At 38.9% G+C, this 15,720-nt stretch overlaps 1 protein-coding gene across 3 annotated transcripts in view; it reads left to right on the top strand.

Annotated features, from left to right (window-relative positions):
* MAPK11 (mitogen-activated protein kinase 11) overlaps nucleotides 1–15,471 on the top strand; it is a 30,716-nt gene extending 15,245 nt beyond the window's left edge. Inside the window, exons 5-12 of one of the 3 annotated variants that reach the window (XM_042872711.1) lie at nucleotides 1,320–1,349; nucleotides 1,486–1,533; nucleotides 3,938–4,052; nucleotides 4,176–4,247; nucleotides 5,839–5,918; nucleotides 9,179–9,215; nucleotides 10,536–10,709; nucleotides 14,017–15,471. In XM_042872711.1, coding sequence (XP_042728645.1) covers nucleotides 1,320–1,349; nucleotides 1,486–1,533; nucleotides 3,938–4,052; nucleotides 4,176–4,247; nucleotides 5,839–5,918; nucleotides 9,179–9,215; nucleotides 10,536–10,709; nucleotides 14,017–14,090 — 630 coding nt within the window. In that variant the 3' untranslated portion in view covers nucleotides 14,091–15,471. Of the gene's footprint in view, nucleotides 1–1,319; nucleotides 1,350–1,485; nucleotides 1,534–3,937; nucleotides 4,053–4,175; nucleotides 4,248–5,838; nucleotides 5,919–9,136; nucleotides 9,216–10,535; nucleotides 10,710–14,016 lie in introns of all 3 variants that reach the window. The other 2 variants (XM_042872709.1, XM_042872710.1) reach the window with 2 other exon arrangements.
* Nucleotides 15,472–15,720: the final 249 nt, after the last annotated feature.

Raw genomic sequence — 15,720 nt, 5'->3', positions numbered from 1 at the left:
AGATTTTAGGGAAGAAGAATTGCAGAACTGAGCCCTTAATTGCTTTGTCTCATTTACTTAAGTTAATAGCTTAAGTAGGAAGATGAATCCAGAGTTAATTATCCAACCCACGGTTTTGAATATGACCGTGTCGTGTCAGAGCTAAGTAACAGTTGTGCTCAAAAGTGAATATTCATTTCAGAAATGCACTGTCTGTGCTTCCAAGGGAAGAGGTTGCTTGTTACTTGGAATCGAAATTCTCACATCCATCGTTACAGCTTTAGTCCTTATACCTGGACTCATGGGTACATCTGTCTGGGAGTACACAATTCAGGCTCAAGCCCTGCAGATCCCATTGGAACACATGAGGGGCTGGTGTGGCAGGCAGGTAGAGCTGCTTGGTGGTACTACAGCAGCCCTTCTCAGCAGCTGTATGCAGTTAATTCTGTTTCAAGCAGTGTTTGGTTTCCTCTGCATTCAGCTGTTTGCAGTTATTGTGAAGAGCATTTAAATGTGTCCCTGTCCCACTGATAAACAGTGTGTAAGCCTGGAATTGAAAGAATGCAGTTTTGTTTTCTTTGGGTTTTTCCCCAGTTGATATCAACATTTTTCGTGCAATCTTCGCTCCTGAAAGATGGTAGTTGCTTCTTTAGAGAATGGAAGAGTATGTTTCAGAGCTCCTACTGGTCTTTATCAGTAAGATTATATAAATAAATTGGCAGTCAGTCTTAACAGCTGAACTATAGGCAGTTGCAGGTTAAGCTTTTCTCACTCTTTGAGATCTAGTAATATACGTAAAATAGCAGAGACACTAAATAATCATTGAAACACCACTTTATGTCCCTCCTGAAAGTGGATCTGAAACAATGCCTGGATATCTGTTCTGGCCACTATCTTGTCCAGGGGAGCAAATAGCTGCCACCCACGTTCAGTGTTCACAGTATGGAAAAAATAACTTGTATTACTTAGGTGTCAGCCATACTGCTCCCAAGGCCACTGACTGTACTGAGAAGCCAACTGCACAAAGTGGCCATCTAGGTAAGATTGGAATATGTTTCAGTATTTTTAAATTTTCAAAATGAGAAATTTTTGATGGAGAATTACTGCTTACGACAGTGTTTACAGTTACTTTTTCTGAAATATCTATCTCTGGGTAAGAGAAAGCAGATAGGTTTTGAAATTAGTCATTTCCCCATCTGCCTTGAATGTGTACTGTGACATAAATCTTTGCTGTATATAGAACCATCAGGTCCAGTAGCAAAAAGATAAAGCAAGTGACCCACATCTTCCTAACCTCTGACTTCCAATTTTACCTTTTTTTTCCCCATGTTGTTTCACAGTATATTCACTCAGCTGGAATCATCCACAGGGTGAGTTCATTCATTGCTATAATAAAGATGAATGGAGCGTGTCCCTCCATGTGTCAAAAGTGTTATTAAGATATATTTATAATATACCTTAAAAGGTTAAAATGGTACCTGACTGACTGTCTGTGTTCCGGTACAGGATCTGAAGCCCAGTAACTTAGCTGTAAATGAAGACTGTGAATTGAGGGTAAGAATCATTCTGCTGTAATGAAGAGTGCGTGAGGAATCAATCTATTATAATGAAGAATGTTTTAATAGCTTTCAGTGTTACAGTTCTCTAAGGAAAATTTTTATTTGCCAGTTTTGTTTCTGATTCCATTAATTTTGTACGCTTACTACTATTGTTCCCTGGCCATAGAGGCATTTCCATGAACATGTTTTCTCCCAGATGTGAGTTTATCATCACCACGTCTCCTTACAAAGCGTTCCTCCCTAGCTCCTCGCAGACAGAACATCAACGTATTTGTCTAGACACATCTCATGACAGAGTACTTAACTGGCTATCTCTTGCACTATGAACACATGCCAAGTTTAGATGAGGCCATGTAGCAGCTTTCATTTTTATATCTACAGAATAGAGTTAAATTTAATAAAAATGTTATGAAAGATGCTGGTATCCCCAGGTGCAGTCAGCATTAGCACCAAGACAAAACAAGCCCATAATTCACGCTATTCAGGTACTATGTTAATTCACATCTCTGTATAAATACATATCTTTCTGTATCCATGTGATGCAATATTAACTAATAGCATGAGGCTCTGAAGGAAAAAGGGGAAGTTGCTTTCTAAGCCTTAAAGCTTGAAAATGAGTAGCTTAGCATTTCTCCATGACATGTTTCTTTCTCTGACTGGGATTCTGCTATAATCACTTTATTCCAGCTGTGAGGGATTTAAATTTCCAAATATTGTGAGAACAAAAAAGAGAAATGCAATACTGAGTAAGAGCAATGCTTTTAGGTTCTCATGCTAATCCTGATCTGTTGTAAGAAGCTGTAGTTCCTGTTTGGGTTAGTGAGAGCTGCAGATGCTCAGCAATTTTCATTATTATCCCTTTAATGTTTTTACGCATATATGTTCAGCATCTGTGAAATGTTGTAGTTCATCTGGTTCTGATCATTCACTTTAAAATGTGTGCAGTGCTTTTGTACTGTAAGAACCTTTTAATCTTGTTTTCTATCATTTTATCTGTCCACATTTCTTCCTACCATTTGCTACATTGTTCTTTGTTTTCTTTATAGCTTTCCTTCCTCTGATACCAAATTATTTTGTAGTGGAACAAACTAGTGGACATCTCCAAGTACAAGCAAGAAGGAAATAGAAGCAAAAAGATGCAGGACATGTTTGTTGTACACATTTGATAAAAGGCATCAGCTGTTAAAACAAATCTTGCTGACACTTATTTATAATAATGGAGATGTTGGTATTCATGTTTCAAGCCCTTATTCATGCCTTATTTGTCTCATGTATCTTTTTATAGAAATATATAATGCTTTTAATGTTTATTGGAAGTAAATATGTTTATGTGTTGTTTACACTTTAGCATTTTCCTTTAGACTTTTTATATCATTATATTGGATTATAAGTGCATAATTTTGAATTATAGTCTTAAAATGCTTATGTTCCCAGTGAAAAGGATTTGCCATCAGGTTAATAGATAGCACTGGATCTCAGCATGGGATTGTGACTGGTTTTATTCATGTTTCTGTTTGAAGAGATGCAGAATAGTCAGATAACAAACAGCACTGAAGCTGAACATTTGCCCTTTCACAGCAGCACCTCTTGAAGTATGGGATAACTTTTAGCTCCACAATTAGTTGGACATGGGCTTATTAAAAAATGGAAAGAAAGAAATGAGCAGAAAAAAAATATTTGAAGTAACTTTCTGTCCATGTAAATTCACCAAGAGAAAATGTAAGGAAGGGAACATTCTGCCATCGTGCCTATGAGTAACATGTACCTAATCCGAGCCTGTTGTTGTTTCACTGGGGGAGCTCTATCAAAAACAGATGGCACATGATGTAAATATACCTTGTTGTGCAGGATATATGTTCCCCTCCCAGTGACATCAGAACACTGCTTGATTTGGGTAAATGCTGCCTGCGTGCAACAGTGCTGGAAGCAACATGAGGCAGAAACAACAGAACTTCTGGGGCTTGTGATTTGCTTGTGTGGTCTTTAAATGCTCTGTCCAGTGGCATTTGCTGTTGGCACTTCGTACAAATGTTCCCAGTTGGCAGTGTTTCATTTCTATAGCAACAGTGCTTGTTTTTCAAAAAGCAAATGTTAGAGGAAAGCTGAACATTAGGCAAGGTGTAGAGTTTTTCTTAGAAAACAAAGGGTCAGACTCATCACTGTGGAAGTATCTCTATAATCCCCACAGACAGCACAGGAGCTCATGCACAGCACTGCAGTTTTACTTCACTGGTGGAGAGATGCTTGGGCTCAGATATGAACCATCATGGAATGGCTTGGGTTGGTGGGGACCTTAAAGATCCTCTTGTTCCAGCCCTCGCTGGGGTGGTAATGGGGAAGATCAGTACCCATAACAAAAGTAACGAAAGCTATTTCTATTTGTTTTTATCATTCTGTAGATTTTAGACTTTGGTTTAGCTCGACAAACCGATGATGAAATGACAGGCTACGTTGCAACAAGGTGGTACAGAGCTCCAGAAATCATGTTGAACTGGATGCACTACAATCAAACAGGTAGGCTATGGAGACTTCATTTTGCTGCAGCTGGATATAGTTATAGTATATCTATATGGAAACAACTCCACTTATTGATGTCTTTGAGTCATCCTACACATTTCTCTCTCCTATTTTTGACAGTTGATATCTGGTCTGTTGGATGCATCATGGCAGAGTTACTGAAAGGGAAGGCCCTGTTTCCAGGAGATGATTGTATCCTTAAGTAAAAGCAGAAAAATGCAGCTATAGAAATACTTTACAATTCTTCTATTTTTCTAATAGATCAGGCTTTTCAGGTAACAAACTTCTAAAACGATAAACAATTTTTGTTATTGTTTCAGTTTGATACATATTGCAGCTAAAAATGAGACCATCCAGTAGAAAAAGAAACAGGAGCAGATGTCCCTAAATGGTAGTTACATTTCTTCCTTATGTTGTATCTGTATTTAAATAACAGCCTGGTTGCAACAGAACAGTTTTCTTCCACGTATGTGTCTTACATAAATGATGGATGTTAAAAATGAAGCTGAGTAATTAAGTGTTTTTTGATCTGCTAATGCTGTGTTAAGACATAGAACTAAGGCTGGAAGTTCCTCTAGTGCAAAAAAACCACTTTTCAATACTAAGTGAATAAATAGGGATATCATTGCCTGTTACAAAACAAGCCAGAATTTCCAGAAGTGCCACAGAGGAAAGAAAGCATTCTGTCACCTGCAGCACTGCGCTGTGGATTCCGTTGGTGCTGCCTGTGCTGACAGGAGAAATAAGAGAACAGGTGCTGAGGAGAGTAGTAAAATAAAGCAGTAATGTTAATGAGGAAGGAGAAAATAACTGCACCAGAGAAAGAAAGCTTTTAATGTGAGAAACAAAAGCACGTGCTTCTGTACTGGATATTGACAAGTCTTACTACTCTAAACCTCCCCAGAAGCCAATGCTTGTGCTGAAACCAAACCATTGCCAGGTGTGGAACAGCATCATATTAGAATTGCCTGATATGTTAAGAGAAGTGAGAGGCCAAGTCTTCCCACTGACTCTTCTGCCATGCTCAGCCTCATTAGGCTCTACTATAAGCACAGGCATTGTTCAGATGTCCATCATCTGGGTGATCACTGTGCTTCAGACTGGTTATGTGCTACATGGAAAAATCAGTAGTACATCCAGCTCTGAAGAAATAAGGTATTTTGCTGTTCTAAAATATTGTCTACGACTATATGATTAGAATTATGTAATTAATTATATGATTACAACTTGAAGTTGTAAAATAGCATTTTCTAGGGAAAAAGTAGTGTGTTTTATGGGTTGTATATGACAACAAAAAATGCACATTTTAAAGTTTATAATCCTGACACTGATGTAAAACAGTTTAAAGCTACCAAATGACATTTTTCCTTTTACCAGCTCTCGGATTAGTGATCTAGTCCAATTTAGTATGATGTAATGTTTTTCAGTCCTTCAGAAAGAAAAATGCACTATTAAAATTAAGTTTAAGAGTCTGTTAAATAGGAAGCTGGGACAGGGAAGCAATGTTTTTGCAGGCAATGTTTTAGCTGGGGCAGGGAAGCAATGATTTTCTCACATATGGGCTCACCAGACCAGAGATTCACATAGTGCTGTAGAAAAGATAAAGAATTAGGTACTCCAAGTTAGGTTTAAGCAGGTGTGAATTTATATCATCCAGTGGACTCAAATGGAATTGTCTTGCTTGTTTTAAACAACCACCTGCATGAAAGCTCATGAATTGTTTAACCCAGCAGTTCTGTCTGACATTTATTACGTTGCCTTTAATTTTCCTGAAATAATGTAGATATTGATCAACTAAAGAGAATAATGGAAGTTGTGGGTACACCCAGTTCTGAACTTCTGAAGAAGATATCATCAGAGCATGTGAGTTCACAGCTTCATTGAGTTAGCCAGTGTTTTATCATTCTTCTTTAACTGTGTGACAGACATATCTGATTTGGAAATGAGCAGACGCCTTAAGATCGTCTTTCTTTTTTAATGCTACAATAGCACCATTAAGAAAACATTATTTTCTGAGCTATCCAAATACCTTGACTGTCAGCTGGATTCATTTTGATACCTGTTCCTGTTTCAAAGGAGTTTGCAATTGATCCTGATGATTTTTTTTCTGCTATACTTATAATAAAAGAATTCAAACTGACATTCAGCTCAGAGCACTTCATTGTTATTATTAAATCTGATGTCGCTTTCACTTCTACTTTTTTCTATCTATTTTCCATTGATGTGAAGGAACAGAGATATCAGAATCAAATAATGCATCCTGTGTGAGTAATTTTATTTGGAGTAATACACTAATTTGAAATTCATATTAATTCATCTCTCTGAATGCTTGTGTGAGGTCCACTCTTAATGGTGGTATCTGTATCGTTAATAATGTGATTTTTAACTCTCCATGTAATTTTTTTCCCCTTATTCAGTAGACAAACTATTTCCACTTTGTTTCTCTGCTAAAGCTACACTTACAATTCCCTTAAGGCAATAACAATGCGTGCCCAGCTGAGCTGTAAGGAATGAGAGGTGGCATTGGCTGATAAAGGCGTGTGATGGGCAGGGTGTAAAAATTCAGATAAACAACAGCACAGATACCTGCTGAGCTGCAGCTTTTTTCTTAAACATTTTCTATATAGACATCATTCTAATATTGAAGGCTGTTTTTCAGATCATGTGTATAGTGATGTTTCCTTTGAACTCAATAAAGAAAATGCTAGTTGTTCAAGTAAGCAGAAAGAATAGGGGAGCCTAAAACCAACACTGCCTTGCTTGAAAGTCCAAGCGTGATGAAACCTCATCAGCACAAATCAGTGTGCACCCTGGAGTTTGTGGCTACTGAGTGCCTGTGAGCCACAAGGCAGGAAGAGGATCAGCCCTTATGCCAGGAGATTGGATCGGGTCTTGTACTGTGCTGTGTTAAGCATAGGAACTTGAGTAGCCTTTATAAGTTACTAAGATTCTATAACTTTTGCAATATTATATACCATAAACACTTATTGGAGATAGTATCTGGTTCTGTCTTAGATTTCTTGTTTAAACAGACATAGTGATCCACAGGGATTCTGAAACTGTGACATGGGGGCTAATTATAGAGCATAGGGAGAACACAAAAAAAAACAGGTTAATGAGCGGGAGTGCAGCCAGGTCACCTCCAGGCTTCTGCTACTGAGGTAGAGGAGCATTGCCAAGAAGGTGCATACCTTGTTTGGAAGTAATTGTCTCATGTGTGGCAGTGTCTATTCCATTCCTCCCTTCTCGTTCTTTACCATTTTTTTATTTTTTTTTTGTCCTTACAGTTTAGATATTACTTAATGCAGCTAGTTTTTGTGAGCAATTTTTTTCTGTTTCTCTACCAGCAAAGCTGGAGGTTATCTGGAATCTCAAGCCTATTTTCAGTTGTCAGTAGAGTGTCAAATAAATGAGAACTAAAAATCAGCAGGATTTTTCAGCACAAGTTACTGAGCTGTTTTGTCAGTCTGTCATTGTTAATACAGGTTTTAACTGATAGCACTTCATTATTTTCAGATTAATTTAAACATCTAGATTGTATTAGTTGAGTTTAAGTGGCAAATACTTAGACGCAGCTGAATGGTTGCTAAGCATACTTTGACAGGTCTGCATTGGTTGGAGGTAATTTTGACCATATCTTATTCAGTCATGGTTGGATTAGTGATGTTAATTGATGTCAGCATAGAAAAAACTAATCCTCAAATCCACAGATGTTTGTCATGAGATAAATGTATGTTTTGTCTCTGCCTAGTCCATAGCTTCAATGCAAGAAAGTGCAAAAGCTCTCTTCTGCTGCACTGTTCATACACATGTATAAACTAATGCCCCAGGAACATATTTCTGACATTCTAGTATGTGTTTTCTAACTGTGAAATTTAGGAGTATAAAAGAGGTGGTGTGAATCCTGTGTTTGTATAGACATCAAACATCATTCTCTGGATGGCTGGCTATAGCTGCTGAAAGCCTCGCTGTCAGCTCCTACAGCAGAAAGGGAAAATGCTAATATCATTTTAGTGTGTTGGAGACATAAGTCATGAAGTTTTACTTCCATTAGGATGGGAACATTATTAAGATTCTGAAATCACTAATGGTAGTCTAGAATTATAGTAGACTGTGCCTATAGCTTTGAAACGGCAGGAAAAAAAATAAAGATCTGCCTTGTTAAATTAGGACACCATTTAAAAAGACTGTACTATGTAATGCAATGAATTTAAAAAACCTTTACATCAGTTCATAGTAGCTGCAGAAACTAAGATGTCAGAGAAAGGTAGGGAACAGGATCTGTTTCCTAAATGTGACTGTAGGTCTGTGCAGGTTATGTGTCAGAATAACCTCAAGAAGTTCAACAAGGGAAAGTACAGCGTCCTGCACGTGGGGACCCCAAGCACCAGGACATGGCTTCTATCAGTTTGGGTAGGAACCAAACTTGCCTCTTTAGCTGTTTTCAGAACTCCTGGTTATGTCTGCAGCCTTCATGATCAGCTATCAGCCTCCTCACTGAATAACAGTGATTTATCTGCTCAGCCCTTTCCTTGGATGATGTGGTGTCAGGCATCACGCCAACATCTGTGGGTCAGATATGAGTGTAGGCCTTCCTAGTGGAGTTTGGATGAGCCTTTCACAGCTATGGAGACAAGGCAAGCTGTAAGTTCTGTTAAACATCTGCAAATCTGTAGCCTAGGACAATCAGGCTTTGTTCTTTGGTTAGTGAAACTACTGCTCATCTGAGGAGAGGGAGAAGGGAAAGGAAGAACACAGGATGATGCCACTTTACCGAGGGTAACTGAAAGGTTAAGTGGTGATTTTTGGTTGAAAGCTCCACGTGTGCGTTTCCTGGGGATACACATCAGTGAACCATTTTGCACAGATGAGAACTGAAGTGCTAACGTAGAACCTCTAGAGTTGTACACCTGTTTCAAACTCTCCTGCCTAATAATCGTATATATGAGTGACTGTTCAGAAGGTTTCCCATGTGTAAGAAATTCCATGAATATTTGATTTTTTTTTTTAGAGCTGATACTGTTATTATTGGGCAAAATGTAACCTCTGTGCATGTGGTATGTATATTGATCTGTTCCTAGGCAAGAAAGTACATTGAATCTCTTCCACATATGCCTCAACAGGATTTGAAAGCAGTGTTTCGTGGTGCCAATCCATTAGGTAAGAAAGTCAGAGTGATACAGCTTAAATCTCTCACTAACATATGAACCAAAGATTTCCTTTGCTATGTGATCCCATGTGATAATTGGCGCTGTGCAGAGAGCATTGTGTTTAACCTTTCATCCTGAGATGGTTTTTCCTTTGCGAAGTCCAAAGCTTTTGTTGTTGGAGATTACTGGAACCTCCTAATGGAAAAGTTGTTGGGTGAAAACAGACTGTGGGTGAAAAGCAAAAGCAAGCTATATATAGCAGGGGTAAATAAAAAAAGTCACAGGATCTGGACTAGAGGCATCAATTCTGGCTCAGGAAGGCCAGGAGCTGTGAATTGCTGGAGAGGGGGAGAATACACCAGGAAATAGAGCTGTTTGAATGTTCCTCTTGAGTATTGTTTCCTAAGAATTTATGAACCATTGTTGGACACAGGATACGGGGCTAGACTGGCTGTTGGTCTGATCTGGCACAGCTGTTATTGTGTTTAACCAATTGGATCTGCCTGTGCAAAAGAGATTTTCCTATGAATCATTTGTTGTGACATGGCAAACAAGATGCTCGAGTCATCTGAAACATCTTGCTACACTTCCTAGCTTGTTTCATCTGGTGCACATTCAAGAGTTGTACAGAGGGACAGATTTTGAGTTAAGATGTGGATTATTTATATTTGTTGAAATACAATTTTATTTTTACAAATATAACTAGTTGTGAATGCTTACCGAAAATGGAATCTGTTTGCATGTGTTCCATGAGTACATGCTATGCACTGATATTATAAAGGGAACTTGATGACAGTACATATATGAAGGCAGTAACAATTGTTTTATGTAATAATTTGTGGTAAACTATCCATATAAAGCCAATTTCAGTCTTAAAGATCTCTCTCATTTCTAATGATCTGCAGCTGTTGCCTTTAAACACCATTTACTTGGTGGTAGGTCCTGTAAAGTTCTTTTGGAGTTTTTGTCTGATGGGACCATGTTAAGCACCAGATGCACAACACTGGGGTATTTAACTTGAGGCACACAGGTGTTTTCACAGTCAAAGCTGTGAATGTCTGAAGAGGTGAGATAGATTATCATGAACCGATGCACACACCACAAGCAAACCAGAAGCTTCTTCCAACTGTGAAAGTTCTGCTCACAGTATAAAATCTTCAAAAATTGTTTGTTATATTGCTTAAGGTTTGTGGGTCTGGTTTTTTTCTTTTTTTTCCAATAATGTTAAATGAGCATAAGGTGAGAAGAGATAGCATGTGAACAGTTGCCTTCTCTTTCACTTCTAGATGGTCCCTTCTGGTTTTGATCCTAGTTTCTCTTGTTCCCGTAGCGGTAGACCTTCTTGAGAAGATGCTGATACTGGACAGTGACAAAAGAATTACTGCCTCGGCAGCCCTTGCACACCCATACTTTGTACAGTATCACGATCCGGATGACGAACCTGAGGCTGAGCTCTATGATGAGTCAATAGAGAATAAAGAGCGAACCATAGAAGAATGGAAAGGTAACAGATAACTGCACACAGGTGTTAACGTGGTCAGCAGAACAAAACCTGACTTCAGAAACAGTTTTGCTCTGTTTCTAACCAGAGCAGTTTTAACTCTTAAACTTCAGGGGTGCAAGGACAGGCCATGTGTGTTCTTGTGAGTAGAGGGGTGGAAGGGTTGGTAGTTTCTCTCTGGATTTTGCTCCCTTTCCCCATTATGCCTCTAACAACTCCTGACTAGGTTTCCTATAGCAAGTTTAATCTTAGCTAAAAGGTGACACTACTTACCGTGCAACCACTCATTTCATCTTCCTTTTAATCTGCTAGGCCAGATCCTCAGCTGAAGTAACAGTCTTGTAGTAGCTGATGCTATTTGGGGTTCTGGCCTTGCTTTCTTCAGAACCAGAAATGAAAAATTGCTATGTACGTGTGTATTTTAATAATCCTTCTTGATATAGCCAGCTAATTGGGAATAGATAAAGCATGCTGTTGATCCTGTTCAAACTGTGAGCAGCTCATCTTACTTTGGAGTGACAAAACCCAAACCCATTCTTGAGGAATACTGCAACAGTCTTTTTTCAGTAGTTAATTTCCTGCTTGCATCATGATCATATCGCAGTATAGCATCACAGAAATAATGTGGCTAAACAATAAGTTTGCAAGTATACTAAAAAGCACAATCCAATTTCATCAATGTCTGATGAGGATATATCATGCTAAAGCATCCTTACTCAACGTTTTAAATTGAGAAATGTTCTAGAAAACTAATTCTTCCAGTTTATTAATAAAGCCCTCTCCTTGGCTTAAGTTCATCAGTACATAATCTATGAAATAATTGCTTTCCTGTTTCTATTTCTATATTCTATAACTTCTTCTCCAGAAAAGTTTAATAACATATATGAGCATAGTAGCTTATTTTATGGTGAACATTACTGATCTCCTGTACCTTCCTCATGTCCTTGCACTGACTTTCTGCATTTTGTGCCACATTTTATCCTGGGCATTGAGGAGGTTGACTAAAACAAACACACCTTCAGGTTGCCCAGAGAGGTTGTGGATGCCCTGTCCCTGGAGGTGTTCAAGGCCAGATTGGATGGGGGCCCTGAGCAGCCTGGTCTAGTATTAACTGGGGAGGTTGGTGGCCCTGCATGTGGCAGGGGGGTTGGAGATTCATGATCCTTGAGGTCCCTTCCTACCTGGGTGTTTCTGTGATTCTGTGACACCTCAGAGAAAGATAGGAAATGGTTTGTGGATCTCTCTACAATAAAGCAGCCTCCTAGAGTCCTGAAAAGGCTTTCCAGAGTCCTGGAGGGTCTGTAGAAAAAATGAGGATCGAGTGGCATCATTTGCTCCTTACCCATGCTCTGTATGCAAAATCTGGCCGTGAGGAGGTGTGTTCGGTTTTCTTCACCAATGGATTTGCTTTCTGCTGCTTGTTAAGCTGACAGAGTCCTTAACAGGAAGGTTTAACAGTTTGCAATTCATTAAAGCTGATTTCTGTTTGTGATGGAACTTTGTTAAAACAACTTAAGAACAGTCTTAGCTTGACTCTGAACTGATGAGTTGGAGGTGAATTCTGTAGGAAGGGCAGCGTATCCTGCAGCAGTACCATATTCTTCTACATCGCTGTGCTTTGGGAACTACAGATGAAATTCCTTCTTTATACAGGAGAAAACCATTTCAAAACTATACTGGCATGGAACGTGCAGCTCTTCCTCCTGGCCACATTTTTAGCTTGGGAAAGTAAATATTTTCACGTACCATGTGGGGTACATCTAATAAGGTGACATTAAAGGTCACAATTTGCATAAAATGTTTGAATTGTTAATGAAATATTGACCCATTTTTCTCCAGACATCAGTGCCATATTTCTCCTTTTCTGTTCAAATTAAAAGCGGTGTTTGATCCCAAGGGGCACTGAGCAGCCAAAGCAAAATGAGATTTCAGACACTTTGTGTTACACGTTGGGCACTTAAGAGTTTCCTTGACCTCTGCTGCACAGCTGAGGTTTGCAGCCCCAGCTCATAGATTTTGTTCTGACATGTTTAATCAGTTAGAAGATATTTCAAAATGCAGAGGCCAAGAGAATGCCATTCAGCATTGAATGCTACGCACTATCGCTCCTTCGCTGCTGCTCCAGTTTCACATATCTCAGCATAACATCTGTACTTTCAGCTAAATAGGTGACAGGAGAACAGGAAAGAGTTTCATAAGCATGCAGTGCACAGCCAGCAGCATAATTTATAATACAGTCCCAGGCACCTGATCCGTGAAGGCACTGCCTTACTGACTTCTGCCAGGAGCTCCTTGACATACCTGGCTGCCTGTGACCAGGTGCTCTTCAGATGCTGCAGATGAAGCACTGAGTCACCCAACAAATGCTTCAGCCCCAGGGCTCTGTAGGTGGAATTTCTTCCAGGGGAATCCTTCAGTTGTTAGCAAAGCTCATTGGATGTGCTGTGCTACTGAATGCTGCGCAACTGGAGCATAGCCAAGACCCAACTGTAGGGTTTGTACACACTTCTTACAGTAGTGCTCAGTCCACTTTTATGTTTATTAGCTGTCAGATCCTGAAGTAACACATAGTTGGTCATTTATTTATGTATGGACTGGATTTGATCCTTAAAATACATTACCTGGCTTGAGAAAATCCATAGGAGGTGGCCACCGATGCTGTGCGTCATTGCTGCGCAAGGCACAAAGTATGACGTCAACATGAGAAGATAAAGGGCTCTTCCAGAAGCAGCATAAAACAGTCAATCTGTGTTTCTAGTTAGGCCTCTCTGGGTGAAAGTAGAATTGCTGCATGCTTGTAGGACAGAAGAAGAACATTTAGTCAGAGGATCTTCAAGTTAATCACAATAAAATACAAAAAAAGCCTAAACCACCTGGATTCAAAGGCATTAGTGCATTGTTGCACATGATTTATGTTGTAGGTAATTGATGGAAGATTATAAAGAACATTCTTTGTTCATTTTGCACATCTTAAAACCTGTTTTGGTGCTTTTGAAGATTCCAGTTTGCATTACATTTTGTCTTTTTTTACAGTAAGGTCATCTGACAGCGTAACTGATGGTTCCATTTCAGGGCCAGTTGTGATTCAGTAATTAGGTGAAGGGGACAGACACATTAATAGAATAATGTATCCAGGTTAGCAGAACTAGTGAATGCAGTCTGAGTTTTGATCTAGATAGATTGATGAGGCTGGAAATACAGACTACAAGTCACGCAGGCATTTAACAGTTCTGTCTGGAATATTTTTCTCATAAAGAGAAATTAGAGAAAGTCATGTAATTCTTCTCCCTCTCTTATCCCCTCTCTGCAGAACTTACCTATGAAGAAGTGATGAGCTTTAAACCACCTGACCTGAAAATGGATAGCCTGGAAATAGAACAGTGAACGCTGGCAGCTGTGCTTTGCCTTGCTGCACTACGAGGACTGTTAAAACAACCGTACAATTTAACCTGTGTTCAAATACACATAGATTTCACTATCCAAAGATGTGGAAAAGCAGATACGTTACACAGAAGCCAGATGTTGTCTGTTTCGAGGTTTTCTTACCTTGTAATATGAATGTACTCCCAGTTCATAAAGGGTGATAAAGAACTGCTCTGTTCTGACAAAATTATGCACTGAGTTCTGTTTAACGGTGTTTTCTGCATGTTTCATTTTATCAGTCGTATTGCCAAAATGAAGGTGATGTTTTTAATTAATTTCAAAGTTGTGCATTTAACGCATGAATGTATACAAACATAAACATAGAATTCCATACAGGCAATCCTTTTTTTTTTTTTCCTGGCGTTAGCCTGATTTTAACTGTCTGTTTTCATTTTATTTATAGTTAGTGCCTTTATGAAGAGAGGGTGTGGTAGCAAGATAGACAGAATATGCACACGTAGTCCTATCTGTGGTGGTCTGACAGATTTACTAGATGTCTCTCAAACAATCTAGCACCAGTTGGAAGTCAGTAAAAAATAAATCTTTGTCTTCTGTTGCCATTAAAGTGTCTGTCCTCGTTCTTTTATCTTTAATCTGCACAGTGCCAGTTTGTGAGCCCATTGTAATTCCCCATGGTGCTCCTAACCTCACCTGTGCCGGAGGGCTGCTGGTCTTGCACAGTTTACAGGAGGGTGCCCTGAAGGCACCCAGCACATTTCTGTGGTTTTCTGCAAACATCAGCCAAGGCTGTCACAGATCAAAGTGCAAGAATTCCAGTTCAACACTTGGAATTCAATATTCCTCATGATCTTATTTTCTTTCAATTGATCTGTGAGAAAGTAGTCTACAAAGTGCCATTGGAAGACAAGACAAAATGAGGTTTAAGAACAGATTTGTGAAAAACAAAGTAGCCATCTTGACAGATTTTCTTTTCAAGCAAAATGTGAAAGGCTTTCCAGCTTGGAAAATTAGAACGTACGTAATAAATTGCAGGGCAGACTGCATACTGAGTTGTATTAAATAATTTAATTTATTGCCTTTCCCAGTGGAAGGCATAATACTAAGACAGGAATATCCTTTGGCATAAGGCCTCCTGTGATTTAATGGCTGTCTTTCTCACGTACTAACAAGCTTGGTTGCACAAACTACTCAGTGTTCTTTTTTGTGTCTTGTTCTCATTGTCAGAGTCTCATTTTGGAGGTGGCTTTTTATATTACTTAGGTTTTCTTCAACTTTTGTCATTAAGATCTAGTTGTACAGCTATTACATGAGATAATGAATTCTACTGCCTTTGTTTACCTTCCTCTGTATCTTTTCTATGTAAAAAGATTTTTTCTTAATAAACAGATAGAAAAAGATCAAGTCCAAGAACTTTTATTTTTCAAAGACACTTGACGTAGCACTTTTGTCTTCTTTGAGAAATAGAAATCATCATTCCACCTAAAAACTTGCTCCTCATTTGTGCTTTACACCGGTAGATAGTGATAGGAAATGGGGAATGGTTTTAAACAAAAGGAAGGGAGATTTAGATGAGATGTCGGGGAAGTGCTTTACTAAGAGTGGTGAGGGGCTGGAACAGGCTGCCACAGAG

This window comes from Lagopus leucura, unplaced genomic scaffold (assembly GCF_019238085.1).
Source record: "Lagopus leucura isolate 7727_CA_CO unplaced genomic scaffold, USGS_WTPT01 Super-Scaffold_100008, whole genome shotgun sequence".
Classification (NCBI taxonomy): Eukaryota; Metazoa; Chordata; class Aves; order Galliformes; family Phasianidae; genus Lagopus; species Lagopus leucura.
Note: the sequence above shows the minus strand (reverse complement) of the source record. Positions and strands in the feature narration are given on the sequence as shown.